The sequence below is a fragment of the Pan paniscus genome, chromosome 14, assembly GCF_029289425.2.
Source record: "Pan paniscus chromosome 14, NHGRI_mPanPan1-v2.0_pri, whole genome shotgun sequence".
Lineage (NCBI taxonomy): Eukaryota > Metazoa > Chordata > Mammalia > Primates > Hominidae > Pan > Pan paniscus.
Window position 1 is genome coordinate 28,017,044 of NC_073263.2, and position 27,213 is coordinate 28,044,256.

A 27,213-nucleotide genomic window follows, 5' to 3' on the forward strand; every position below is an offset into this window, starting at 1 on the left:
AGTCTTCTCTATTTCTATTCTTAGAAAATGACAGTCAAATGAGAAATCAGATGTGTGGAAAACAGCTACTTCCCAGGAATTCCATAGCTCACCAGTAACTTTCCACTCTGAGAGTAATACACCCTAAGCAAAACGATTTGGAATTGTGGGAAGAATCTAGAAAATCAAATAGCCACTTCTATCTGTTTATGTTAGGATTATGCTTTGTTTACTTTTCCTATCAATCTTTTTTTTTTTTTTTTTGAATAACAATCCTCCTGAACACTCTGCAAGTGGAGTTAAAAGTAATAAGGAAAATAGTTTGGCATAATGATAATCCTTGGGCAGTTTCAATAATATCTTATTGTTGCACCTATCAAGTCTATTCCTGTTCTTCAAATTAGCTCCCATAAACTATCCTTAGTATCATCCCTCTAGACTAAACAAAAAGAGGAAAAAGCAAACAAGGCTCAGTCATCAACAGGATGCAAGGAAATGCTGCACAATTAGCAGAGGGTAAGGATGTATTCATTTAGCAAATATACACTAAGTATCTACTGTGTGCCAGCCTTGGCCCAGCCTAAAGACACAAGGGTGCTCTCAATCAGCTCTTAGCTTAGAGAGAGACAAACCTTTGCGCATCGAGTGATGTAACAAGGGCGTGAACAAAGTGCTGTTCATACTGAGGGGGAAGAAGTGATTCTGAATGAGGCAGTGAGGAGAGTTCACAGAGAAGGTGATGTAAGAGCTGAGCCATGGGGTTTGATAAATAAAGCCCTCTTAGGAGGCAGGCAATGGGTGGAGGTGCATTTCAGACAGATGGAAGAGCAAAGCCCAAAAGTAGGAAACATAGTGATCACTGGTGTTGGGAAGAACTTGGATCATAACCAAAGAATACAAAATGAAAAATGGGAACGCTAATGCAACTGACATAGTGGTATTGCCAAAGTCTAGGGATCTTCAGTTGAGAAACAGGAGACCAGAGTTCCAACCTGAGCTCATGTCACAGCTCATGGGAGGACCTTAGTTTTGTGCTTGTGCTTCTAAAACTGTAAACTAGAGAGAAAAATTATGAAATTGTTAGCCAGTGATAGGGTATATTCAGTAAGAAAGAAGAGTAGCTATTGCCCACCTTTTTCCAAGGCAGGGAGAGCCTTTGCCTCAAATATACGGTACATCCCACATGCAGATTCCCATCTGCGTCCATTAAAAAATCTTAATTCCAGGTGTCAAAAAGTATTTGACAGTTAGTAAAAAAACTGACTGTCCCTACCTTGCTTCGGAATGATTATGGTTACAGGGGTGCCAGAACCACTTGATTGTAGGTTGAGGGATACCATATGCAGTACAAGTCAGGATTTGTCTGCTGCCCAGTGGGTAGAGAGCTGGGTCTGGAAACGATGACACGGCCTTTTCGTAAATCTGGGGTTTCACTGGAAAGGAGATGAAGAACGGGACAGAAGTCAAGAGCAGTTCTAATGACTTTCTCCTGGGCCACACATGAAGGACCACATTCTCACTGGCTTTGATGTCAGGGAAACAAACAAGAAACAAAAAAACAAATAAACCCTCCTATTTGTCAAGAAAATGCAGATTTTTAAAAGTAGTAGCAGGGTTTTGAGATTATTAATAATTTGATTCCATGGTATGTACATTGTGATTACAGTGATAAAAGATCATGCCGCCTATGGAATACAACAAACAAACACGAGATTTTTAAGATGGGAACTTAACGTTAAGTGTTTTTTCAAATGATTATTTGAAATTTTGCTATCTTTGATGTTGTTACGCTGATTTTTGAATTCATAAATGTTCACTAATTTGTTGCCTACCAGAACCAGAAGAAAGTATGAACAGCAAACTTACCATTGACAATTAGAGTGGCAGTGAGGTTTTTAAACACATTTGACTGTTTTATGCTCAGCAAGATTGTATAATTCCCTGCATCCTCTTCAGTTACGTCCTTGATAATTAACGAGTAGCCACGAGTCAAATAGCGAGCAGATTTCTCAGTCGCAGGTAACCCATCTTTTAACCTGTGGTTAAAAACATGATCAGTAAGTCATTTCACACGGCCTCTCAATATCACTTTGATACACGGTCGTTGAAGTTTTTGAGCTCAAGTTGACCAATTTCAAACCTTTGATCATCAGTGTTGATTTTTAAAATGTAGGCATTAACTTTTGAGTAAAGGCATATATGATTTTTAGACTGGGTAACACTTCATATTTATTGGCAAGGAAGAAGAAATAAAGCGAGCGAAGATAGAAAAGCAGTAGCTTAGTGTGCCCACAGGCATACTGGTGGCCACTGTGACTTAAGTATTAACCCAGAAGCAGGGGCTCTGATTCCATCCGAGATGTTTTTCAGAGTTTTCCACGAGGCTCCATCAGCAGTATAAGGGCCATTGTAAGTCAGATCAAGTAGATCACTTCTCCAGATAAAAATAAAAATAGACTTTTCTATTGTGGTCTCATGTGGAGTTCTTATTAGTTTTATAAATGGTCACACCAGTTGTCCCTTTCATAAACTAGAGTGAAATCAAGACTATCAAGATTTTTCCTCTGAGGAAGAACAGTTAAGGCACAGAAAAAAAAAAAAAAAAAAAAACAGAAAGCATAAACTTAAAGAAATTTAAAAAACGTATTAAATACTGAATCGATGCATTGATATCACTCTATTGCACACAGAACTGAGAGTCAGAGGCCTGGGTGCTTGACCTGGCTCTGCTACTCACTGCAGGCTGCTGCAAACATGACTAACCAGTTTGGGCTCCAATTTTCTCAAATTTTCTAGAGGTCCTCAAAGTTTCCTTATAACTCTAAAATTCTATGATTTCATTAAAATGCGTGGTTCTTTAAATAGGCAGTTTTAGTCCATTAGGAGTTTCTTGTGCTCTGTATAAAGGTTTAATATTGGGAACTTAGTTCATTATCATGCATGATTATAAAGTCCTACAAACAAATTCCCATTACTAGTGTGTCTCAGATCCAAAGTAATTAAAATGAGGATGCTACACTTTGTGATTACAAATATTGTCTTGGTATTACTTTAAATTATTTCCTACAACAAGTCAGCATTTTTGACAGTGGATTGAATTTTTTTTTTAATACCCTTGCTACTTAGTTACTGAAGAAATCAACACTAACAGATGAGCGTGCCCTCAGACACTGAAAGAGTGAATGTACCTCCTGGAGTCATCAGATTACTATTCAATTTACTATTAAACCTAAAAATTTACTACTAAACGTTTTTGATATTCTGAAGCAAAAAAGATCATTTTTCTACTGCAATGGCATGAAGACATAGCACAAAGTTAAAATTTTCTCTTTAATTCCCTATTAAGTATTTGAGGGAACTGCAAACAAACACTGCCCTCATACGACATTGAAAGCCAAATCAGCTCTGGTTAGGGAGATTCTAAAATGGTGCCACATCCCTATTGTATGGATTGTTTTGCTAATCAGTTTTGTACTATACCCTTTGTTTAAAATGTAATGACTTGAGCCAAAGATATTGGCATTTAACAGTAATTTTGTAAAATGATTGCAGATCATAAACAGATTACATTGTTTTACATCAGGTGTTGTACTAGTGTTTTAAAAAACAGCTGCTGAAGGAGGTTTTGAATATGTATCTTTCTAGCCAAAAAAAACTTAATTAGTTCAAATAGGCCCCATCGTCCCCCTCTTCAAATGAGTAAGTCTTGTCTCTATTAATGTTTGTTTAATTTTAAAACAAGACTGGAACTTTCAACCCAGCTGTATATAAAAGAATTATTTTCAGCATTCTCATTACAAGAGCCCACTTCTTCAGGGTTAATAGAGCATGTTACATATTCAAAATGCTTCCTAGTCATTGCTCAACACATCCCATTCAAAGAATGTTGACATCATAGGAAGGTTTAGAGATGCAGAAAGTTAGCCACAGTAAGAGACTAGACTGAAGTGAGCACTCAAACAAACCTCATTTCTCGCTTACCTTGCTACATTATTTCCTTTTCCCCAGCCCTTCTCACCTCCACCACCCAAGAATCTACAGAGTTCTGAGCTCTCTGGGGCTGTCTGAGAAACGTCTCTTGGTATTTTGTCAGGAATTCGAGTCATTAGGCTCTTGCAGCTTCCCACTTACAAAGCATGTCTTAAACTGTTATGGAAATAAGGATGGTCCTACCATACAACTTCCGGCGAGGGAAATGCCTTCACTTTCATAGAGAGCCGGTAAGATCGCTTGCCAGCTACTGTTTCAAGCACCTGCTGTTTTCGATGTTTCACAGTGATGAATGCTTTATCTTTGAAAGGAGAAGTGATAAATACATTAGAAAAGAATAATTTCCATAAACAAAACCTTAGGGCCTCATTCAGGGAGGGTGTAATCAATGAGTAAATAAACAGAGCTGAATTATGATACAGCCTATCAATGAGCCCAAATGTTGATCATGAATAGGATACTTTAAAAGCACTGTAATTGGTGAACGCCTTTCAAATCAAATGGTATCACGTCCTAGCAACATAAAACAGTGGCAGAGCAACAGAAAGTGAAACACCTTAAATATCTCTATCACAATAACAAAGAAGTGGGAAGATATTTCTAAAAATCTACCTGGCCACTATAAGCAAGGTGAGAAAAAGTTGCTCTGTACACCCTAAAACAACCAATTTGATATCAAAAATCAACTGCAGAAAGACAAAAGGAAATAAAGGCTACTGATAGAATTGTTCCATAGTTTCTGTCCTCCACATTGTTTCCTTTTCAGCAATGGAAATAAGGTCATTAAGCATTTTCTTTATAGAATTTGCATACTGAAATTAAGCAACAGCATTAGGATTCCTTGAGAGTAAAAGCAGGGATAAAATAGCATTAATTCTAAATGATTTAGCATACCATATTTTTATTTCTCTAATTCATGGTAGTACCTGAGAAATTTTTCTTAGATAATAAAGATAAAACTCATCATCTTTTTCTGTTTTGTTTATACAGAACACTAAGAATTTCATAAATATATTAGGTTCTAACCGAATTATTAGCCATAATAAACATCTAAAGAAAGGACTCTCTGTTCAATTCAAAAGTATTAAATGTAAAGAGTATTTAATGTGGTTTGCTTTTTGACAGGGGGAGGAGGGAACCATGGCCAAGCTGTATTCATTCATGATAATGTAACTCTTGGCCAACAGAAAACTGACTTATTTAGAGAACACAGACATCTACAATGATTAGAAAGCGTAGCATGAGTTGGCAACGCTGAACTATGCTTACCATATATATGCACTGAGGTGTTAACAGATTTGAATGATGGTCCACTCCTTACACGACAAGTATAAAGTCCTTTGTCTTCGTTCTGCATTTTGTCAATAGTAAGAACACTGTAGAATATGTTGGCATGGGAATTGCTTTGGTCAATTCGTCGCCTTACGGAGGCTCTCTTATTTTTCTAGAAAGAAAATGTATAACAAATGTAGCAGGAGTGAGTGTTCATGCTTAAAGTTATATAGGATTTTAACATTTCTTAGATCATTACTTCGACAACAGCTTCTGTTTTATACTAAGAATCATGTCAAATCCACCTAGAGCATAATGTTTGGAAACTACATCTGTGTCTAGAGGTGCTTCAAAATGTAGCATAGCAGGATTTATTTAGCACTTAATTTTCTTCAAATACACTTTCACATATACTGTCTCAATTGTTTGTCCCAACAACCTAATGAGATTGGCAGGCTGACTGCCCTTTTACTGATGAAAAAACTGAAGGAAGTGATACCCTGGCCCAAGTTGGCTAGGAACTGAAGTTGTTTGAGCATAAATCTAGTGTCCTTCCTCTGGCACACACACCTCTCTACACAGTAACCTGTTCCCTAGGCATAGATATCGCACACAAACGTGGACAATCATAAGCCTTAGTTAGTGTCTGGCTTAATGACAGTGCTTCTCTCACCAAATCACCATGTGAGTTTCCTTTTTTGTCCCTACGAGATACGAAGGAAAATATAATGAGTCTTGGCTGTACTTACTAAGGTGGAATAATCCTACAGTTTCATTATTTCACTATTTGAACAGTGCTTGCCCATGTCGGCTAAATCACAGTAAATGGATCTTTAACCAAGACTTGGAAGGTGCTGTCCCAGGTTTGTCTCAGAGAAGATCAAGAATTAGCCTTAGGCTCTGCAATCTGACCTGGCCACAATGACAGTCCTGCTCACTGTTTTGAGAAGACAAGATCACATTGCCTTCTCCTTTTTTTTTAAGCACTATATTTTATGACTAATAAGTTATTTCCACCTCTCAATCCTTCCCCATAGTCATAGGGGGCGGAGGGGAGAAGCATGGAAAAATGTCTTTGGGAGCTGTCCAGAACTGATTTTTGGGTCTTGAGCTTAGTTCTCCTCTGTGCCACTTTTAATACACTTCTACCCACCTGTCCTTTTACTTCCCCATTGGAACAGACAGACACATGTTGAAGCCATTTTCTTCATTCTCAGCAATAACCAGAGAGAAAAGTCAATTGCCACTATCAAAAGTCAGAGAACTAGTCCCCTAACATAACAGACTGAGGGAGCTTTCTGCAGCTCTATTTATACAGGTACTACTTCCTTTGCCAAGCTGAGTAACACTGGTATTGCTTCTGACTTGGGAAAGAACTCATCCTGTGTTTTAGAATTGCTTCACCCAGTACTGCAGCCACCAGCCACGTGTGGCTATTAAAATTAAATGAAATCAAAAATTCATTTCCTCAGTCACACTAGTCACATTTCAAGTGCTCATCTGCCATATGTGGCTAGTGGCACAGTACTGGAGCACAAATACAGGATATTTCCATCACAGAAAGTTCTGTTGGACAGTGCTGTTTTAGAAGATTATTAGCATTTAATAGATGTGTTGTAGATACTCTTACTTACAGTAGCAATGCTAGCAGGATAAAAGTTTCTTCCCTCTTGGCACTTACGGAGAATATTTGATTTCTATTAAAACCCAGAAAATATTGCTACAAGCCATAACATTTTTATTTAAATGAAACAATACCACTCCTAGAGAATAGTTTATGACTGATAAGTCCTTAATGTGTCCCTACAGGGCACTCATTACACGTTTTTGTTGCTAAGTTATTCCATTTCCATGGCGAGAAATGTCGATGAAAAACAACACTAGCTTGAGGCTGATGCATTAATCTTTCATACACAATTTAATCATAAATTGACTTTGTAATTGGGCAATCTGAACGACATAACAAATGATTGTACTTGAGATATGCCGCATAAATCATGCTGACACACAAGAAATGGGGACTAGAACTACTGTCAAAATTTCTGTAACAGTTTATCATAGTTTCCCCATCTATACATTTTTAAAACAATTATTGTTTGCAAGGATGTTCGATTTGAATAAGGGAACCCAACGCAGGCTTCATTCTTCTTATTTTTCTGAAGGACAGAATTGCTCCCCTGACACTTAACAAATGGAATATTGGATGGCTGGGTTGTAATATCTTTTCCAAACATGCTCCAATCAGGTGCCTGACTGTCTGCCAGTATCTTAAATGAATGCGCTGACAGAGACAGCCTCCTGGAAAGTTGTTGTTGTTGTTACAAAAGGCAGTCCCTGCCTGGCATTTAGTGATAAATTTCTCTCTCATCTCTAAATCCTACAGAGTAGTTTCCAAGAATGAAACAATCCCTTTTCTTCCACCTAGAATCATGCAATAGAAATACCAGTCTACACTCTTCAAAACAAAACCCCCAGACATCAAAAGACAGTATCTATGCATATCACACTCATGAAATGCCAGGCAAAGAAAGCACTCAAACCAAACCCAAAGCTTCTTTATTGACTAACACTGCCACAGGAGTCAGGATTTTCTGATTTTTCCCATCTCAAAACCCCTGCGGGATTTCACTTGCTTAAAATACTGTCCTGCAGAAGAAATAGAAAAATGGGTCACTCACTTCATCAGGGTAACTCCAGGTCATTTGAACTCTCGTGTTCAAGGGAGTGGTAGCAGTACAATTGAGGACAAGAGTATGGCCTCTAAGTAATTTGACTGGGCGTGGTGTGCTTATTTGGACATCTATGATTGTATTGGCTGCAAGCATAAGAGAGAAATTTTTTAAAATTAAGATTTCATTACACAGATAAAAATACAGAGCACTTCGGCTTATGTTCATGCCTTTGAAGCATCACTTACTTTGTCGATGTGTGAGATAGTTTGTCTTATACAAATGCCCATTGACTGTTGCTTCACAGGTCAGAAGCCCTATTTCTTTGTACGTTGCATTTGATATGATGAAGCCCTTTCTACTGTCCCAGATTATGCGTTTTCCATCAGGGATTAAAGTGTCAAGTGGAAACTGAAAAGGAAGAGGCATGCATTAACAAGGTCCTATTAGCACTGGTTGGCAATACTGTTTCACCAGCAGTTTGTGAAAACATGATTTTTCATCTAAAATGAAAATAGTAAAACTTTGTAGTTTGCTTATAACAAACTAGGTTAAAAACTCTAGTTTGTGATAATTGGTTCTTGAGTTTTTTTGCATATAGCAAAAGATATTTGCATTATGATAAATTATAGTAATTATGATAATTTACTATCAGCCTTGGCAACAAGTGGCATCTACCCAGGATAGACCTAGTTGTCATGTCAGACTTTCAGTTGGAGCCCATAACTCTCTGGCCTCTGGGAATCTTCGTAATAAACTGGTCAGACACTCAATAGACAAACCAATTAAGAGGCCGGGCGTGGTGGCTCACGCCTGTAATTCCAGTACTTTGGGAGGCCGAGGTGGGCAGATCACCTGAGGTTAGCAGTTAGAGACCAGCCTGGCCAACATGGTGAAACCCCGTCTCTACTAGAAATACAAAAATTAGCTGGGCATTGTGGCAGGCGCCTGTGATCCCAGCCTCTCGGGAGGCTGAGGCAGGAGAATCGCTTGAACCCGGGAGGCAGAGGTTGCAGTGAGCTGAGATCACACCACTGCACTCCAGCCTGGGTGATAGAACGAGACTCTGTCTCAAAAACAGAGAGAGAAATCAATTAGCATTTTTTTTCTACTGGGGCTGCCAGATTATTCTCATTTGTTTTCATCATCCAGAGCTTTTAACAAGCCATAGTTTTTCCTCCCATTTTGCATAGTTTACTGAAGAAGTGGCTGTCTTCAAAAGAGTGTAAATAATTCCAGGTCCTCCAAGATTCATAACATTAACTCGGCACTCACTGGGGTTGTCATTCTGAGGATCCTGCTGTGTCACAAGGAAGGCATCAGCTCTGCCTCTGGAAAGGAAACTCCCAGAAGCTGAAGCTGCTGATGGTGAAGGCAGCCTCGGAGGCCAGAGACTCTGCAATGAATGAAGTGCTCTCTAATGCTCAGAAGTATTCCCAAGCACAGTGAGTCCAAACAGAAGAAAATAATCCATGATCTGACTTTCTCCTTATGCCTTCTTCTGACATCAAGAATGTAACATTTAAAGACTACAAGATAAACACTCTGCCTTGGGATTAAACTTTATTTATAAAGGGTCATTGCTCCATAAAGTGGCCCAGCCAAATTCCCCTGATGCCAGGTTGCCAGCCCAATTTCAGTGGTGGTAGACTCCCAACTACCACTATTCCTTATTCCCAGTTGAAAAAGGGGGGAAAAAATCAAATTACCTTCCCCCAACAGATTATAAAGGAAATACCAAACAGCCACAAAGAAGCTCGAAACCTTTTCTATCGCCTTTTAAAAAGTACACCTGGCAACCCTCTCTCTATCCAGTTATCATTTATTTCTATTGCTTGCTGAAGGAGCTGATCTGGATTTGTGATCCTATGGCAGAGATTTCTAGTCCAGAAGCCACTAGTGCCTCTCTTCCAGGGACTATGCCTACGTCGGAATGTATTACCGGTGTTCCTTGGGTTTGAAATTAATTACATCCTGTTTATGAAGAACTGAAAGGAATTAAAGGATTCGCTTTCATGTTTCAGTAAATCAAGGTGCTACCTGTAAACTCAGGAATGCATTCGGTGGGAAAAAAAGAACCTTCTCTTCTAATTTAGTGCAAGCAAAGGAAAAACCCAGAAAAATTTAAGTCAGGGACTGAAATCTATGGTACTTTACAAATAAGTGAAAACAAGCATGTGCTGAATCTAAAAGAAAGGTTTGCTGACAGACGTCCTCAGTACAACTTAAAAATACACTAAAATTTCCTTCAAAGTGTTTCTCTTACTCTCATCTATCCATTACGGCTGCTAGTAGCATTCCATTGACAAAGTAACTTTACGTTTAGCTGACAAGATCTAAAGCAGTCAAAGACTGTAGCCCATCAGCTGTGGCCACCACCGCATGTGTAAGAATGAAGGCAGATGGGCAGGTGGATCTCAGCCTCGAAAGGAAGCCCTGGGCAGCAAGGCCTGTCTGCAGCTGACCATGGCTCCGACAAAGCAGGCATGTGAAAAGGAGAGGGAGGGGACAGAAAATTAGAAGAAAAGGGACAATAAGAGAAATGAAAGGGAAAGATATTAACTTCATGTCAGCAGAAATACGTCATAGGTTAGAATATTTCCAGTATATATGTGCCAAACCAAAATCCCTGTGAAAATTTTACACTTCTCTTTCTCTCTTCTTAAATTGTTCACTCCAGATCTTAGGCAGAAAAAACAGTAAATAGACTCCCACCAGCCCCAGATTTTTATATGGGAACTTTGGAATGCTCCTGATGACCAAACAACCCATCTGCATTAGCGCTCCCATGAAAGAGAACGTTTCCCTCTCCATATGGTGTTTTCCATGTTAATCATACAGCAATAATTATCTCAGACTAATGGGAGTAATGCCATGCTATTGAAAACATGACTTGGTAATATACCAAGTACAGTATTGGGTGTTAAACTGTTAAATAATGCTAAAGCTAACCCTTGAATAGGGCTGATCTTGTACTTCGATACTGTTCTAAGTGCTTTCCATATATCACCTGACTTAAGTTTTCTAACAGCAATGTGAGATGGTACTACTGTCATTACCCCCTTCCTCAGATGGGGAGAGTGAGGTGGAGAGAGGTTTGATAACTCATTAGTTTGCCCAGTGACGAGTGCAATATGTTCAGAGTGCAGGCAATGTGGCACCAGCCTCTGCTCTTAACCACCCTTGTCTTCCTCCTATATGAACTAGACCATTCAAGAAGGATGGCAGGAACACTGAATGAGAAGGCAAGGTATTGGCTCAAATGCCCAGTATGACCTGCAAAGTTCCTGACACTCGGGAAACCAGGGTGTTTTTATCTTGACCAACTGAGGAGTTCGACTCCTCTGGCGTTTCCAGCTCTGCTGTATAATGACTTTCTATTTCCTGGCGATGGCACACAAATGTAATGGAGGCCAAAACCTGTCTCTGATGGACTATGTTGAAGGCCTACGTGAGTAACAACCCAGGAGAGTGAATGCAAGGAAAGAGGATAAGGAGAATCCTCCACCACATTTCAGGACTCAGGGTTGATGGGTGAGACTGAACATCATTCTCTGAACTTTTCCAGCCTAATTGCCACAGCTACCAGCACCAAACACTTCCTGAGTGCCTGCTCTGTGATGCACCGTGCGAGGTGCTGCTCTGGGGCGGACTTGACTTTCTCTCTTAAAGTTCTAAGCTCTCAGAACTTAGCACAGTTTTCCATTTGGGGAGCTTTTATCCAGTTCTGAGTCCTGGTATACTCCTAACTCTTACTGCTGATTAATTAGCTAGAATGTCATAGGTTTAGTTTTTGTCTTTATTAGATTCTACCCTAAATCTTTTACCTTTCCGTATGTACAATTTACAATATAGTATTTTTTGTTTCACGTATGGCCTTCTTTCCTCCCTTTTTTCCCTAAGAGATGAAGTTTGGGTGCTCAGCAGGAGACAGGCCTTTTATCACAAGGAACTTGCCAATTCAAACCAAACGTGCTGGCTCCTTATGCATGAAGCCAGAACATATCAATGCCTGGAGAACTGGGCACCCTGCTGACATTCTGTCTTCTCTGCAGTAATCTGGATAATCCACTCTCTGCAACGTTATTAATTTGTGTAAGCAGCAGAATTGATTTTTCTCACATTTGCACACAGTTGGGTTTGTGGCAATACATGACATTTTTCACGATTTCAGTTCTTTCATTATTCACATCGATTTATGCTTAAGACACCATCATTTTATTCTATTTAACCACATGCATGGACATAACTTCTAGCACTATTCCTTATAGTAAAAGGATGTTACAGGAAAGTCCACTGAGAAGCCCAGGTGTCTGTAAGGAAATTATTCCAGAAAGATAAAATGAGTAAAACTTCATTATGCTTATTTGCAGTGAAAGTATGCTGAGAATAGCGGTGTTCAAATTTACCTTTTTTAAAGTAACAGTGATGTTAGGTGACGTAACCCGGCAGGGAATGACGAGCTCCCTTCCTTCAGTCATGTGTATAATTTCGGGGATTTCACTGTACATCTCTATGAAAGGTCTACCTGTATCTGAATGAGAAGAAAATGAAAAAATATATATATAAATGATTGACATACAAGCATCTAGACACTGTAGCTAGTGGGGTAAGGTAGGCACTGCCACAGTCACGTCATTCTCCCTTAATGTAATCCATACATTCACATCTTTGTCTCTGAATTTGGCCCTCTGTGTTTCTACGCAGAAAAAGAAAGCTTCCCTAATAAAACCTAATTTCATATCTGTTGTTGGCCTCTGATCAGATTGCCCCAATACCTTAATATGCAATGTGGTATGGGGGGACCACTGTGGGAAAAAGCCTAAAAGTGCAGTAGGAGAGAAAGGAGAAAATTCTGCATAGACTTCTCACCACAGCTATGCTAAGTGCCTCAGGAAGCGCCCTCCAGAGCCTTTGTAAGTGCTCAAAGGGCATAGATGCAGTGGCGAAGGTCAACTCTCTTTGGAGAATTCAAGGTGATGCAGAAGTCTAGCAAGTTGAGGAGAGGATTATCATTTGAATGACAGAAGCATGACTTAAAGGTTTTCTAGACCTTTCCTCGGAGGCTAATAATAATGAATGAGAAGGTCTGAGCTGCTTAGGGGGAGGCGGACAGGCCGGAGAAGCTGTTTTGAATGCTGCATTTATTTCATATGTATATTAGGCTTATTTCTTTAGTATGCGCTACTTACCTGCTAATAGCAAAGTCTGTGCAAGTGCCTGCAGAGAAGTCTGGAAAAGACTTTAAGCACCAATACTTCCTTAAAAAGCGTGGCATTTGGCCAGTCTCAGAGGCAAGGAGGATTCAAACACCTGTTCAGCTTCCCTGTAACTCCTCAGGGAGCCAGAATGAGTCCAAGATCCTTTTAGAAACATTCTCAGTCTACCCTGCCCTTGCCCTCGGGAATCTATTGACATCCTCAGGCAACGATCTCTTCGGGAGTCATTGTGTTCTGATCGTCCCCCATTTGCTCCAGCCTTATATACTAAATGGAAGGAAGTCCTGTGTGAACTCTCTCCATTTGGACCTGAAAGAACCAACCAGGCCCCCACCTGCTTGCTGGTCCTGCCTCAGGTTTGTGGATTATGAAGCTAATTCGGGATGCTGAATGGAGAAGGAATTGGAGAGAAACAAAAGCAGTAAGCAGGCAATGGTTGCCCAGACTAGATGGTGGCTACAGTGATCATTATGGTAGAACTGTGTCCCCACCAAAATGATATGCTGAAGTCCTAACCCCCCTGTACTTCTGAATGTAACCTCATTTGAAAACAGGATTGTTGCAAATGTAGTTGCTTAAGCTAAGTAAGGGAGGGCTCCTCATCCAGTGTGATTAGCATCCTTATAAGAAGGCAGTCATGTGAAGACAGACAGGGTGTGCAGACTCGCACTATGTGCAGATGGAGGCAGAGACGGGTGTGATGCAGCGGCAAGCCAAAGAATGCCAAGGATTGCGGGCAACCACCAGCATGTAGGAAGAGGCGAGGGAGGGTTCTCCTGCAGGTTTCAGAAGGGGCATGGCCCAGATGATTTGATTTCAGACTTAGAGTTTCCAGAACTGTGAGATAATACATTTCTGCAGTTTTAAGCCAAAAAAGAAAAAAAAGTGGGCCATTGCTGTAGCCTGCTGAAGATGGGATAGTTTTCTGCACAGCAGTGTGGAATGGAGGCACAGATGTGAGCTCTAGAGAGACCCTTTCACCACAGCCCATCTTGTGTGGTCCCTGGCACCTATATGTTAATTATTCCCACTCATCCTCCGGGAAGCCTTGCTAGCCCCCTTCCTTCCTGCACCCTTCTCCACCCTAGCCCACCTTAGGGACTTTCCCAGTGTTCCCATTGATTCTGTTACAACACGGTCCACAGAACCAGCAGTTTTTTTCTCTGGGTACTCCTTGGATGCTACATTCCTAGAGGAGAGGAAATGGATTGTATTCATGTCTGTCTCATGTGTACTGAATGAATGAGTGAATGGGTATCCAACCCCGTCCTTTTACAGATGAGAAAAGAGGCACAAACAGGTGAAATGAGTTGTCTAGATGGGCACAGCCAGGCCTGTAGGCCAGTTACTTCTGCCTCCAATCTAGAGCCCCTTCCCTGGCGGCACCCTGAAGGCTGAACCTCTGGCTACCTTCTCTTGAAGGCCCCCATAGAAAGGGCTGCCAGCAGGTGACAATGGTTTTTCAGAGATGAAGGCTGATTTCCACACATTCAGTGGGAAAGTAAGTGCCTCATGGTACTGTATAGTGTTGGAGAAATTCTGAAAAAGGGCTGATCACCAAGGCATGGGGTGTGAGAGCAGGCTTTGGGGCAGGCTTTGAGTCGGAGGGAGGTGGTTCAGAGTACGCCTCAAAGCCTGGGTTTAATCCTGGCTGTGGTCCTGTGTAACTGTGAGACCTTGGAGAAATCATTATACCCTCTGTGCCTCATTTGTAAAATCTATGTGAAAGGGCTATGATGAGGATTACATGAATTAATATATGTAAAGCACTTAGAATGGTGCCTGGCAAATAGTTAGCTGTTAATTTTCTTATTATTATTATGACTCATTTGAACTTATGAACAAAGTGTTAGAGTTGGCAGTTAGGCAGACATGAGTGGGACAGGAGAGTGCCCCTCCTCCCAAGAATGTCAGGTGACCATCAGGTGATGGTCAGGTGGTTATTAAACTGTCTTTCTAAAATAATAATTAGTCACAGCTGGCACCAGAGACAGTCTCCCAACAGATAGAAAACACCTGAAGCTGGTGATCAGCAGCTTCCTGATAAGATCTCAGAAGTTGGGGGAGCAGGCTCAAGCATGCACACTCAAAGGCAAAATGGCACAGTTTAACCGGTATATGACTTTCCTCTGTGAATGCTCAACTGGTAAGGGAAAAACACCTCAAGTGAGCACAAACACAACTTCAGTAAACACAGTGCGCATGTGGCTCCTCCCAGGTGCTGGCAGGCCACTGTGCATGTGGACAGCCCATCCCAAAGGAAAAATCAGGGGAAAATAAACACAAACCCTTGAATCTCTCCAGTTGCCTGCTTGGCCCTCTGCCAAGTGTAGTTTGCTTCCTCTCATTCCTGCTCTAAAACTGTTTAATAAACTCTCGCTCCTGCTCTAAAATTTGCCTCAGTCTCTCCCTCTGCCTTACACCTACTAATGCCCTTGGCTGAATTCTTTCCTCCAAGGAGGCAAGGATCAAGTTGCTGTAGACCCATACAGATTCACTGCTAGTACCAGTAGGTAGATATGAAAATCACAAATTATACTCATCATCTTAACTATCAAAAATATAAATATATATTGATATAGTGGCATAGGAAAAAGGATTGGAAACAAACATACTAAAATTTTAAGAGCCAGGTGCAGTGGCTCATACCTGTAGTCTCAGCACTTTGGGAAGCTGAGGCAGGAGGATCACTTAGGCCAAGAGTTTGAGACCAGCCTGGGCAACATAGCAAGATTCCTTCTCTGCCCAAAAAAAGTTAAAAATGATTATCTTTGGGTGTTGGCTTTATGGATTATTGTTGTTCTTATTTACCTTCTTCTATATTTGTCAGTCTTTCTAGAATGATCATGCATTATTTTATAGTAATATTTTTAATTATTAAAGTTAAAACTCAAATGATAAAGCTCCATCCATTTTTGCTTAAGGAAAACTATAAATTTTGCATTTGATTTACCTGAGTTTCGTCCTCTATAACAGAATGAGACATTAACTGTCACAGTTAATAAACTTATGTGTTTATTAGGAAATCTCAGTGGGTGTAGTAACATATGCAGAGAGAAAAAGTTAATCAGATAGACACAAGGATTTCTTACCAGAATTAAATTCTTCCTTTAAATAAAGTTGCTGAGCTAGACATTCAGCCATGGACTATTGGGATTTGATCATTCCTTTCCTTCCTCTTGTGAGTCTATATTTTTGTCTCTTTTGTGCATCCCAAGGTAAACACAAACACTAAGAAATGGTTTAATTCATTTAACTAAATTGTAAATCCTTCATATTTAATTTACTGTCTCCTTAAGCAACTGTTTTCAACAAAGGACACTGGCACAAAAAGTTCCTACAGGAGATAATAAAATCAGTGTAGTCATTTCTAGACTAATGAATACCAATCCCAAATGAAAATAGAAAAGGTTAATTCAACATATCTTTGAATTTCTTCTTTCCCTTTGGTACTGTGGATCCCCAAAAAACTTAAATTTTACTACAGCTATTGGCCTTTAAAAGCCAATACCAATTTCAGCACTGGGCCCACTGAAATTCTATCCGAAGATATCAGAACTTCAGTGATTTGTGTCCCTCCAAACACTATGCAAAACACATTATTTGTGTGACAGTCAAAAGTGGCATTATAAATCCACTGTGTTTGCAAATGAGCATATGACTGTAGATACACACACACACACACACACACACACACGAACAATACTCTCTGGGCTTATTAATAGTATATTTCCTCTGCAATTTACTTCAAGGAAGGGCTAAGAATGAATTTGCCTGACATATAATAATACAAACATATTTTGTTTTGTAGGACCATAGATATAGAAGAGGTCACGGTTCCATTAATATCACCAGTAAAACCACTTACTACTCCCGTAGGACACATCTGTCTTTGTCACAAAATTAAAAATGACTTCCAATCCCAGCCAGCACTGCAGAGTGATTTCCTGAGACCAAATTGGCTGGTTGTTGAAAGAGTGAGGAAGAGCTGCTCCAAAGACTGCCGGTGTACTGGCAGCTCAGACACACTGTCACCAGGGACTCATGCCAACACTCAGCTAGGTGGAGGTCACACTGCCCTCACCTCTCTGAACTCTTAGAGCTCAAAGCAGTGACAGGAAACTGGCATAGAATATGAGGTTTTCTCACCCACTGGGACTATCTGGGCTGTCACCTATCCTTCAGGACAACAAGTGGGCTCAGACACAGAGAAAGATCAAACAGGGACCCTTGCTCAGAATGGAACGATGTCTATTTTTTAAATGTGTTTTTTCCTTTTGAAATCTGTAATCATGCTGGCACATTGAAGCATACAGACATAGTGGCCCCTGCATGTTATCCTCAATCGATTCCATTTCCAACTGGCATCACCTGGGAGCTCTGCTGTGTTCAGAGCAAGTAAACAATGTTCAAAATTTAGGACTTCTGACTTGAAGAGGAGTTCAAGAGTAAACACATTGTTTTCTAGCACATGTACATATTTATGGTTTTTACAAAGTTTTTCCTGGTTGCCTTTCTTTTAATTGCATTTTTATCCTGGTCATGAGGACATCTAGTCATTTTAAAGGAGGGTATAATTTTCATTTACTGAAGATGAAGGGGAGAGGATAAAAAATGAATTAACCAATCCCATGAAAAGGGTTCTATCTAGACATAAGAGTTTTCACATCATACAGATCTTCATATTGTGGACCGTAAGTAATACTCAAGGAGAATGTACTGATTGGTAAAATATTTTATTTGAAATATGAGCAAGAAAAGAAAACAGGCAGGTTCTTCCATGACTTATACTGCCTATCAAAGCCACTGACAACTCAAAACAGAGCTTTGGAGCAACCACAAGAAAGTTGGAGTAGTTATACTAACATCAGGCAAAATAGACTTTTAAATAAGAAATTATTAGTGAGGAAATGGTTAGTGAAGATAGAGAGGGGTGTTTGATAATATTAAGAGGGTCAATCCTTGAGGAAGATATAACAATTAAAAACATATATGTACCTAATAACAGAGCACTAACACACAGGAAGCAAAACCTGACAGAATCAAAGGGAGAAATAGACAGTTCAACAATAACAGGTGAAGATTTCAATACCCCACTTTCAATAGTAGATAGTGGGCTAGGCATAGTGGCTCATGCCTGTAATCCCAGCACTTTGGGAGGCCAAGGCAGGTGGATCACTTGAGGTCAGGAATTCAAGACCAGCCTGGTCAACATGGCGAAACCCCATCTCCACTAAAAATACACAAATTAACCAGTGTGGTGATGCACGCCTGAAGTCTCAGCTACTCGGGAGGCTGAGGCAGGAGACTGGCTTGAACCCAGGAGGCAGATGTTGCAGTGAGCTGAGATCACACCACTGCACTCCGGCCTGGGTGACACAGCAAGATTCCACTTCAAAAAAAAAGTGGATAGAAGAACTGGACAGAAGATCTTAAAAAGCTAGTAGAACACCAGAACAACATTACTAACCAACTATACCCAACGACATCTATAGAACACTTCACCCATCACAGCAGGGTATATATTTTCCTCAAGTGCACATGAAACATTCTCCAAGATAGACCATATGCTAGACCATAAAACAAACCTCAATAAATTTAAAAGGATAGAAATAATACAAAGTATGTTGTCTGAATACAGTGGAATGCAATTAAAAATCAATAACAGAAATAAATGTGAAAAATTCACAAATATGTGGAAATTGACACATTCCTAAATAATCAATGGGTCAAAGAAGAAATTTAAAAAGAAATTAGAAAATACTTTGGTATGAATGTAAATGAAGACACAGCATACTAAAATTTATGGGATGAAGCTAAAACAGTGTTTAGAGGGGAATTTATAGCTATAAATGCTTATATTGATAAAGAAGAAACATCTCAAATCAATAACCTAAACTTCCACCTTAGAACATTGAGTAAAGAACAGAAAACTAAACCTAGAGAAAGCATAAGGGAGAAAATAATAAAGATTATAGTAGAAATTAAAGAGAATGCAAAACAACATAATAAATTAGTTTCATTAATTTTCTAAACCAAAAGCTGGTTCTTTGAAAAGACAAACACAACTAATAAACCTTAAGCCAGACAAGCCAAGAAAAAAAGAGACAAGACTCAAATTACTAGATTCAGAAATGAAACAGGGCCAGGGGCAGTGGCTCATGCCGGTAATCCCAGCACTTTGGGAGGCTGAGACGGGTGGATTATCTGAGGCAAGGGTTCAAGACCAGCCTGGCCAACATGGTGAAAACCCGTCTCTACTAAAAATACAAAAATTAGCCAGGCATGATGGTGGACTCCAGTAATCCCAGCTACTCAGGAGGCTAAGGCAGGAGAATCGCTTGAACCCAGGTGGCAGAGGTTGCAGGAGCCGAGATCATGCCACTGCACTCCAGCCTGGGTGACAGAGCTAGACTAAAAAGAAATGAAACAGTGGACATTACTATTAAAATTATAAATTAAAAAGCATTATGAAGGAATATTATAATTATATGCCATTACATTAGATCACAGATGAAATGGATAAATGCCTGGAAAGACACAAACTACTGAAACAAGCTCAAGAAGAATTAGACAACCCAAGTAGACTTTAACAAGAGATTGAATTGTAACAACAACAACAACAAACTGCTCACGAGGGAAAGTCAGGGCCCAGATGGCAAGTCAATTCTACCAAACATAAAGAACTAATACCAATTTTTCACAAACTTTTCCAAAAAATAGAAGAGAAGAGAAAACTTTCCAACTGATTCTAGGAGGCTAGTTTTACTCTGATATCAAAATCAAAGACATCACAAGAAAATTACAAACCAATATCTATTACGGATATAGCTGCAAAAAAACTGAATAAAGTACTAGCAAACTGAATTCAGAAACATATAAAAAGAATTATATACAATGCCCAAGTGGGATTTTTTTCAGGAATGCAAGATTGGTTTAACATCCAAAAACCAATGTAATTACTATATCATGTCAATAGAATAAAAATCAAAACCCACATGATTATCTTAAAATGGCAGAAGAAGGATTTGACAAAAATCCAAGCTCCTTTCGTGATGAAAACACTCAGGAAAATGGGAATTGCATTGAATTTCCTCAACGTAATAAATGGCATCTAGAAAAAACCCTACATCTAACATCATATTTAATGGTGAAACACTGGAAGTTTCCCCCTAAGATCAAGAATAAGACATCGTTGTCCACCCTCACCGCTTCTATTCAATAGTGTACTAGAGGTTCCAGACAGAGCAATCAGGCAAGAAAAATAAATCCAGATTGGGAAGATCAAAATGGTACAGGTATTTTGGAAAACAGTCTCTGTTTTCAGATGACATGATCTTACAAAATGCTAAGGAATCCACTAAAAAACTACTAGAGTTAATAAATGAGTTCAGCAAGATTGCAGGATACAATGTACAAAATGAATTATATTCCTATACATTTGCAATGAACAATCTGAATGTGAAATTAAGAAAACAATTCCATTTATAACAGCATCAAAAAGAATAAAGTGTTTAGGAATATATTTAACAAAAGAAATGTACAACTTATACTTTGAAAACTATAAGACATTGTGGAAAGAAATTAAAGAAGATCTACTAAGTGGGAAACATCTCATGTTCATGGATTAGAAGACTTAATATTGTTAAGATGTTAATGTCCCCCAAATTGATCTACAGATTAAATGCAATAACTGTAAGAATCCCAGATGACTTCACAGAAATTGACCAGGTGATTCTAAAATTCATATGAAAAAAAAAAAAAAAAAAAAAGAAATTGCAAGAGACCCAGAATAGACAAAACAATCTTGAAAAGCAAAAACAATCTTGGAAGACTGCACTCCACATTTCTTGATTTCAAATGAAAACTACAATGATCAAGACAGTGTGGTGCTGGCACAATGGATCAGTGGAATAGAATTGAGACTCCAGAGATAAACCCATGTGTCTGTGGCCACTTGATTTTCAAGGAGACCATTCAGTGGGGAAAGAATAATCTTTTCAACAAATGTTGCTGGAACAGCTCCACATGCAAAAGAATGGAGTTGTACTCTTATGTCACACCATATACAAATATTAACCAAAAATTGCTAACTATAAAAAATATATATTTTATAGTTATATAATATATTATATATTTTATATATATTTGCAAAAGGGTCTCACTTTGTCTAGGCTGAAGTGCAGTGGCAGGACCATGGCTCACTGCAGCTTCAACATCCCAGGCGCAAGTGATGCCCCCACCTCAGCCTCCTGAGTAGCTCAGACTATAGGAATGTGCCACCACACCCAGCTAATTTTTTTTTTTTTAATTTTTTTGTAGAGATAAGGGTTTCACTATGTTGCCAGGGCTGGTCTCAAACTCCTGGGCTCAAGCAGTCCTCCTGCCCCGGTCTCCCAAAGTGCTGGGATTGCAGGCATGAGCCACCACACCTGGCCTAATATATTCTTAGAAGAAACCAGAGGTAAATCTTCATGATCTCAAATATGGCATTGGATTCTTATATATGATACCAAAGCACAGGCAACACAAGAAAAAATAAACTGAACTTTATCAAAATTTAAAACTTGCATGCTTCAAAGAACACTGTGTAGAAAGTGAAAAGGTAACCCAAAGAATGGGAGAAAACATTTGCAAATTATATATCTCATAAGGGACTTAAATCTGGAATGTATAAAATATATTTTTATATGTCTCAAATATATTTTTAAAATCTACATATATAATCTATAAACTTATATGTTTAGAATACATAAAAATCTAGATATATTATGTATCTATATATTATATGTCTATATATCTCTAGAACATATAAAATATAATATACAATTTTATGAAATAATAAAAAGTTGAAGAACTCTTACAACTCAATAATAAAGACAAGTTAATTAAAAATGGGAAAAGGATCTGAACTGACATTTACCCAAAGAAGATAAACAAGCAGGGAATAAACAAATGAAAAGATACTTAACATCATAAGCCATCATGGAAATACCAATCAAAACCACAATGAGATTCACTGCATACCCACTAAAATGGCTATAATAAAAAAGACATAATTACAAGTGTTGACGAAGATGTGGAGCAACTGGAACTCTCATCCACTGCTGGTGGGAATGTGAAGTAGTGCACCCACTTTGGAAAGCAGTCTGGCAGTTCCTCAAATTGTTAAACATAGAGTTACCAGATGACCCAGCAATTCCACCCCTAGGTATCTACCCAAGTGAATGAAAACTTGTGTCCACACAAAAGCTTGTACACAAATGTTTACTGTAGCACTATTCATAATAGGCAAAAGGTGGAAGCAACTCAAATGTCCATCAGTTGATTGATGGATAGCTAAAATGTGATATGTCCATACAATGGAATATTACTCAGAAATAGAAAGAAATCAAGTGCTGATACATGCATGATACATGAAAGAACCTCAAAAATATTATGCTGAGTGAAAGAAATTAGTCACAAAAGACTACAAATTATGTATTCTATTTATATAAAATATCCATGAGACAAATCTATGGGAACAGAAAGTAGATAAGTGGTTGTTTAGGGCTGGGGGGATAAGGGGTGATAGCTAAAGGCTATGGAGTTTATTTTGAGACAATGACATGTTCTAAAATTGACTGTGATGATGATGGTTGCATATATCTGTCGATATGCTACAAACCACTGAATCATCATTTTAAATGGGTGTGGTATGTAAATTATATCTCAATAAAACTTATTTTGAATTAAAACAGAGGTTTAGTCTCTTTCTTAGAAATGATGATCCACTGTTTCCTGAGCTGGCTGAGCTGGAATGGTTCCCAGAGATCTCCCAGGGTAAACTCCTCACCTTATGAGTCTTTGCAGCATTTCTCTCCCATTCCCCTCCTGCATCCAGTTTAGGCCACTCACAAAAAATAAAATTTTCCACTGTGATAGAACCATCATGATTTAAATATGTCTTTCAAGGTTGGGTGTGATGGCTCACACTTGTAATTCCAGCACTTTGGGAGCCCAAGACAGAAGCATTGCTTGAGGCTAGGAGTTTGAGATCAGCCTGGGCAACATAGTGAGACCCCATGTCTACAAAAAAATTTTAAAAATTAGCTGGGCATGGTGGTACACACCTATAGTCCCAGCTACTCTGGAGGCTAAGATAGGAGGATCAATCGAAGCCCAGGAATTCAAGGCTGCAGTGTCACTGCACTCTGGCCTGGGCGACAGAGCAAGACCCTGTCTCTAAGAAAAAAAAATGTCCTTCAGTTACTTGTTGGCAGCCCCTGGTGGGCAGGTGGCATAATGAAACATCTCTGCCTTCACATAGATGGGAATACTTGCCTGGTGTGTGTGGGTATTATAGTCCACATGGAATGTGCAATTTAATATCTCCTGGTAAGCTATCCTGATTATCCAAATGAATATCATAAAAACCTCAACTATAATTTATCAGCTAAAAATATAACAACTGTCGCCACTATTGGTGGATTCATATACAAATTCAAAGGTGATAAAAAAATCTCACTGAGACTGGCTTAGGAATATCAGAAAATCAGTTGCTAGTTTCTGCCATCCAGACAGACACTTACATGTTACACAAATATTTCTATTTGAGCAGGGTAAACTTAGAGAAAAGTCATTGTGTTTCAGACTCAAGATGCCATTCTGAAATGAAACATTTAAAAATGTATTATTTGTGTGGTAAAAAATAAGAAGTGCCTCTTTCTGAAAAAGAGCTCTTTGCCTACTACCTGCCTTTCCTCAGAAGAAAGACATTGCTTTTTGTTTTGTTTTGTTTTGCATTGCTTCACTTATAACAGCAGATCGAACAGCAAGAGCAGAGCAAAGGAGAAGAATTAGAAAGGAGGAACAGGAGTGGCGGTTCCTTTTCTCCTTCCTCTGGCTTCGCCTAAGCCCCCTGGGATGCTCTTTGGAATGTGGGTGTCTAGCAGCAGGGGATCAGGAAAACCGATCCCCTCAATCCAATGTCCAGCAGAGGCGGACACATGGCACAGTGTCAACAGATGTTTATGGAGAAGATATAAGATTGAAGCAAGCAAGAAAGGTGAAATCAGGACGTATTATGTACCCAGCACTGTGCACACGGACAGTCCCTGGACTCCAGTCCTCAGAGTCTTGCTGAGCAGACACAGACACACCTCACACACAAGAGTGCTCATGTTGATTAGAGGAAAAAGTACTAATACCTGCCTTGAAGGGAAGTAGGGACCTCATTTTAAAAATTTACAGCTAAGATCTGAGTAAGTGAGTTGAAGATCTCAGTGAGAGTGGAATGCTGGCTAGATTTAAGCTTGATGGACTGTAAGATTAAGAATGTCTCAGCTTTCTGTGCTCTCTGGGTTTTCACACTAAGCTGGCTGGCGGTTTCTAGGTTCTGTTAACCAGATGACTGACCTCAGTCAGAGATCTTCATCTTGATCAGTTGAGACATCTCAGAAGAAAAAGAGAAAGGGAGAAGGGAAGGAGGGAGGAAAGGAGGGAGAGAGGGAGAAAAGAAGGAAGGAGAGAGGAAGGGAGGGAGGAAAATGAAAAAGAAAAAGCAAGGAACTCTAATGGATTACTATAAATCTTTCTTCTACTGCTAAGATTTTTGGCCATGTCCCAAGTCCTATTATTTATTCCCAGATCTGCCTCTGAATCATAACATTATAAAACTGTCAAAGGACTTTTAAGATGCCCTAATTCTGCCTATCATGTTACAGATGAGAAAACTGAGGCCCAGAGAGGAGAGACTGTCCCACAAGCACAGGAATACAATTAATGGCTGAGCAAAAACTGAATTTACGCTTCCTGATCCGAGGCTAGTCTCCCTCCACCATACCAAAATCTGGCCCTGACACTCCTCAATGACTCAAGCGTGACAATTACATCTTCAAATATCCACACTCAGTGGGAGAAATGAGGGCCCAGAAACAGGGGTAACATGGGGCCTTCTGACGGGACTAGAAATGGGAAGCAACGGACTGATGAAGACTCACCGCGGAAACCAAGCTTCAGTCATTGGACCCTCTGCTTAGCTCTCTGCTGTAAGGTGCTGAGGACTTTTTAGGAGACGGTGAGGATCACCTCAGAACCAACAGTTGGCCAGGCACAGTGGCTGACGCCTGTAATCCCAGCACTTTGGGAGGCCGAGGTGGGAGGATTGCCTGAGCTCAAGAGTTCGAGACCAGCCTGGACAACACGGTGAAACCCCGTCTCTACTAAAATACAAAAAATTAGCTAGACGTGGTGGCAGGCACCTGTAGTCCCAGCTACTCGGGAGGCTGAGGTGGAAGAATCGCTTGAACCTGGGAGACAGAGGTTGCAGTGAGCTGAGATGGTGCCACTGCACTCCAGCCCGGGTGACAGAACGAGACTTCGTCTCAAAACAAAAACAAAACAAAACAAAAACCAACAGTCACACCAGAGCAAGCCCTGTTTTCTGGAGCCTGGGGAGGAAATTCCCTCTCAGGTGCAGAGGATGCCTGGTCAGACTCTTCTCCAGCAGGGACGCTGGGGACAGTGGGTTTTCCGAGAGGACAGCCCCGATGCATTCCATCAGCATAGCTGTGTGCGGGGCGGCGGGGGAGGGGAGCGGGTCGGGGTGGAGGGGGGCAGTTGAGGGGAGGCAGGAGTCGGGCTGTATCGAAGTGCTGCACTGATGGCCTGCGCCACCACGGGACTCTCTAGGGCTCAGCTTCCTCATGTGGAATGTGGGACAGGCACTTTCCTGTTCCTAAACTCACGATTTGTTATGCATTCATTTGAAATGTTCACACTGGGCGTAGCACACTGACATCCCTCCGGGGGCCAGACACACGAGTGGAGGAACTGGAGGTGGGACAGGAGGCGTTGTGGCAGCTGGGAACGTGAGCCCATGCCTGAAGGGGCCGTCCCTGCTTGCTGCAGTCCATTGTTGCCAAGTGGAAATATGGGCCAGTGTGGCTAGTGTTTCCAGTTTTTAAAGATAAGTAGGAAATGAAATTTTTACGTGAACTCTTCTAGCTATTAAGCATTGGCAGCTAAAAGTGCTGTGTCTGCCAATCAAAACATGTGTGCCAGCTGAATCCAGCCTGTATACTTCCAGTTTGCAACCCTGCGTGCACTCCTGTCCCTTCTCTCCCATTTTATAATGCACACAAAGGTCTGAGGGAGTTGGGGTGGGAGCCCAGGCAAGGACACGTTAGAAAGACCGGGGGCTTTGGAGTCAACCAGATTTGAGCCCAAAGCTTTGACAGGATAATTTACGAAGTATGCAGCCTTAAACACAGTATTGAATTTCTTTAACTTTTCTGTAAAAGAATTTCTCTTATTGGGTTGTTTCGAGGATGAAATGAGATGATGTATGTATTAATAACAAGCCTGAGCCGGACATTAATAAACAATAGTGACCTACACCAGGTGCTTAATGAATCCCAGCAGTGGAAAGGTCCTGAGGCCTCATCTGATCTGGTCCCATCAAGTGAGTGTCTGCCTCCTAGATGTGTGGGGACTAACCACTCCCAAGACATTCCTTCCTTTCACTTTGGGACAGCTTTGCATGTCAGAAAGTGTTTCCTTAAGTCAAGCTGAAATTCTTAGATAGTTGTTCTGCCATCTAGGATTATAAAGACGAAGCTTAATCTCTTTTTCACATAAGAGAACTTTGAATGAGACTGTCACTCATGTCTCCTATTTTCCCACCCAGTTCTTTATATTTTTAGATAAAATATTTAAGTCCTTTCAATTGCTTCTTGCCAATGAAAATAATAAAATCATCAAATTACTTCATGCTCACAACCCTATGAGGCAGGCACCCATTTTAAAGATGATGACAATGAAGTGTAAAGGGATTAATAATTTGCTGGAAATTCCTATTTTTAATGTCCCTCTTGAGGTGTAAACTAAACAGCAAGTCTGGCACCACCTAAGTCTGGCACTACCTTTATTCCTGGTGCTATGTATTTCTTCCTTTCCTCCCCCTTCCCCTTCCCCTTCCCCTTCCCCTTCCCCTTCCCCTCCCCTCCCCTCCCCTTCCCTTCCCTTCCCTTCCCTTTCCTTTCCTTTCCTTTCTGACAGAGTTTCACTCTTGTTGCCCAGGCTGGAGTGCAATGCTGCCATCT

General features: G+C 40.1%; 1 protein-coding gene across 3 annotated transcripts in view; it reads right to left on the reverse strand.

Annotated features, from left to right (window-relative positions):
- FLT1 (fms related receptor tyrosine kinase 1) overlaps positions 1-27,213 on the reverse strand; it is a 194,688-nt gene that overhangs the window by 125,663 nt on the left and 41,812 nt on the right. For all 3 annotated transcript variants that reach the window (XM_003818327.6, XM_008971604.5, XM_034936503.3), the window contains exons 4-10: positions 12,320-12,444; positions 8,159-8,321; positions 7,920-8,056; positions 5,239-5,413; positions 4,153-4,270; positions 1,846-2,015; positions 1,253-1,412 (exon numbers count right to left, since the gene is read on the reverse strand). In XM_003818327.6, the coding sequence (XP_003818375.1) occupies positions 1,253-1,412; positions 1,846-2,015; positions 4,153-4,270; positions 5,239-5,413; positions 7,920-8,056; positions 8,159-8,321; positions 12,320-12,444 (1,048 nt within the window). The remainder of the gene's footprint in view (positions 1-1,252; positions 1,413-1,845; positions 2,016-4,152; positions 4,271-5,238; positions 5,414-7,919; positions 8,057-8,158; positions 8,322-12,319; positions 12,445-27,213) is intronic.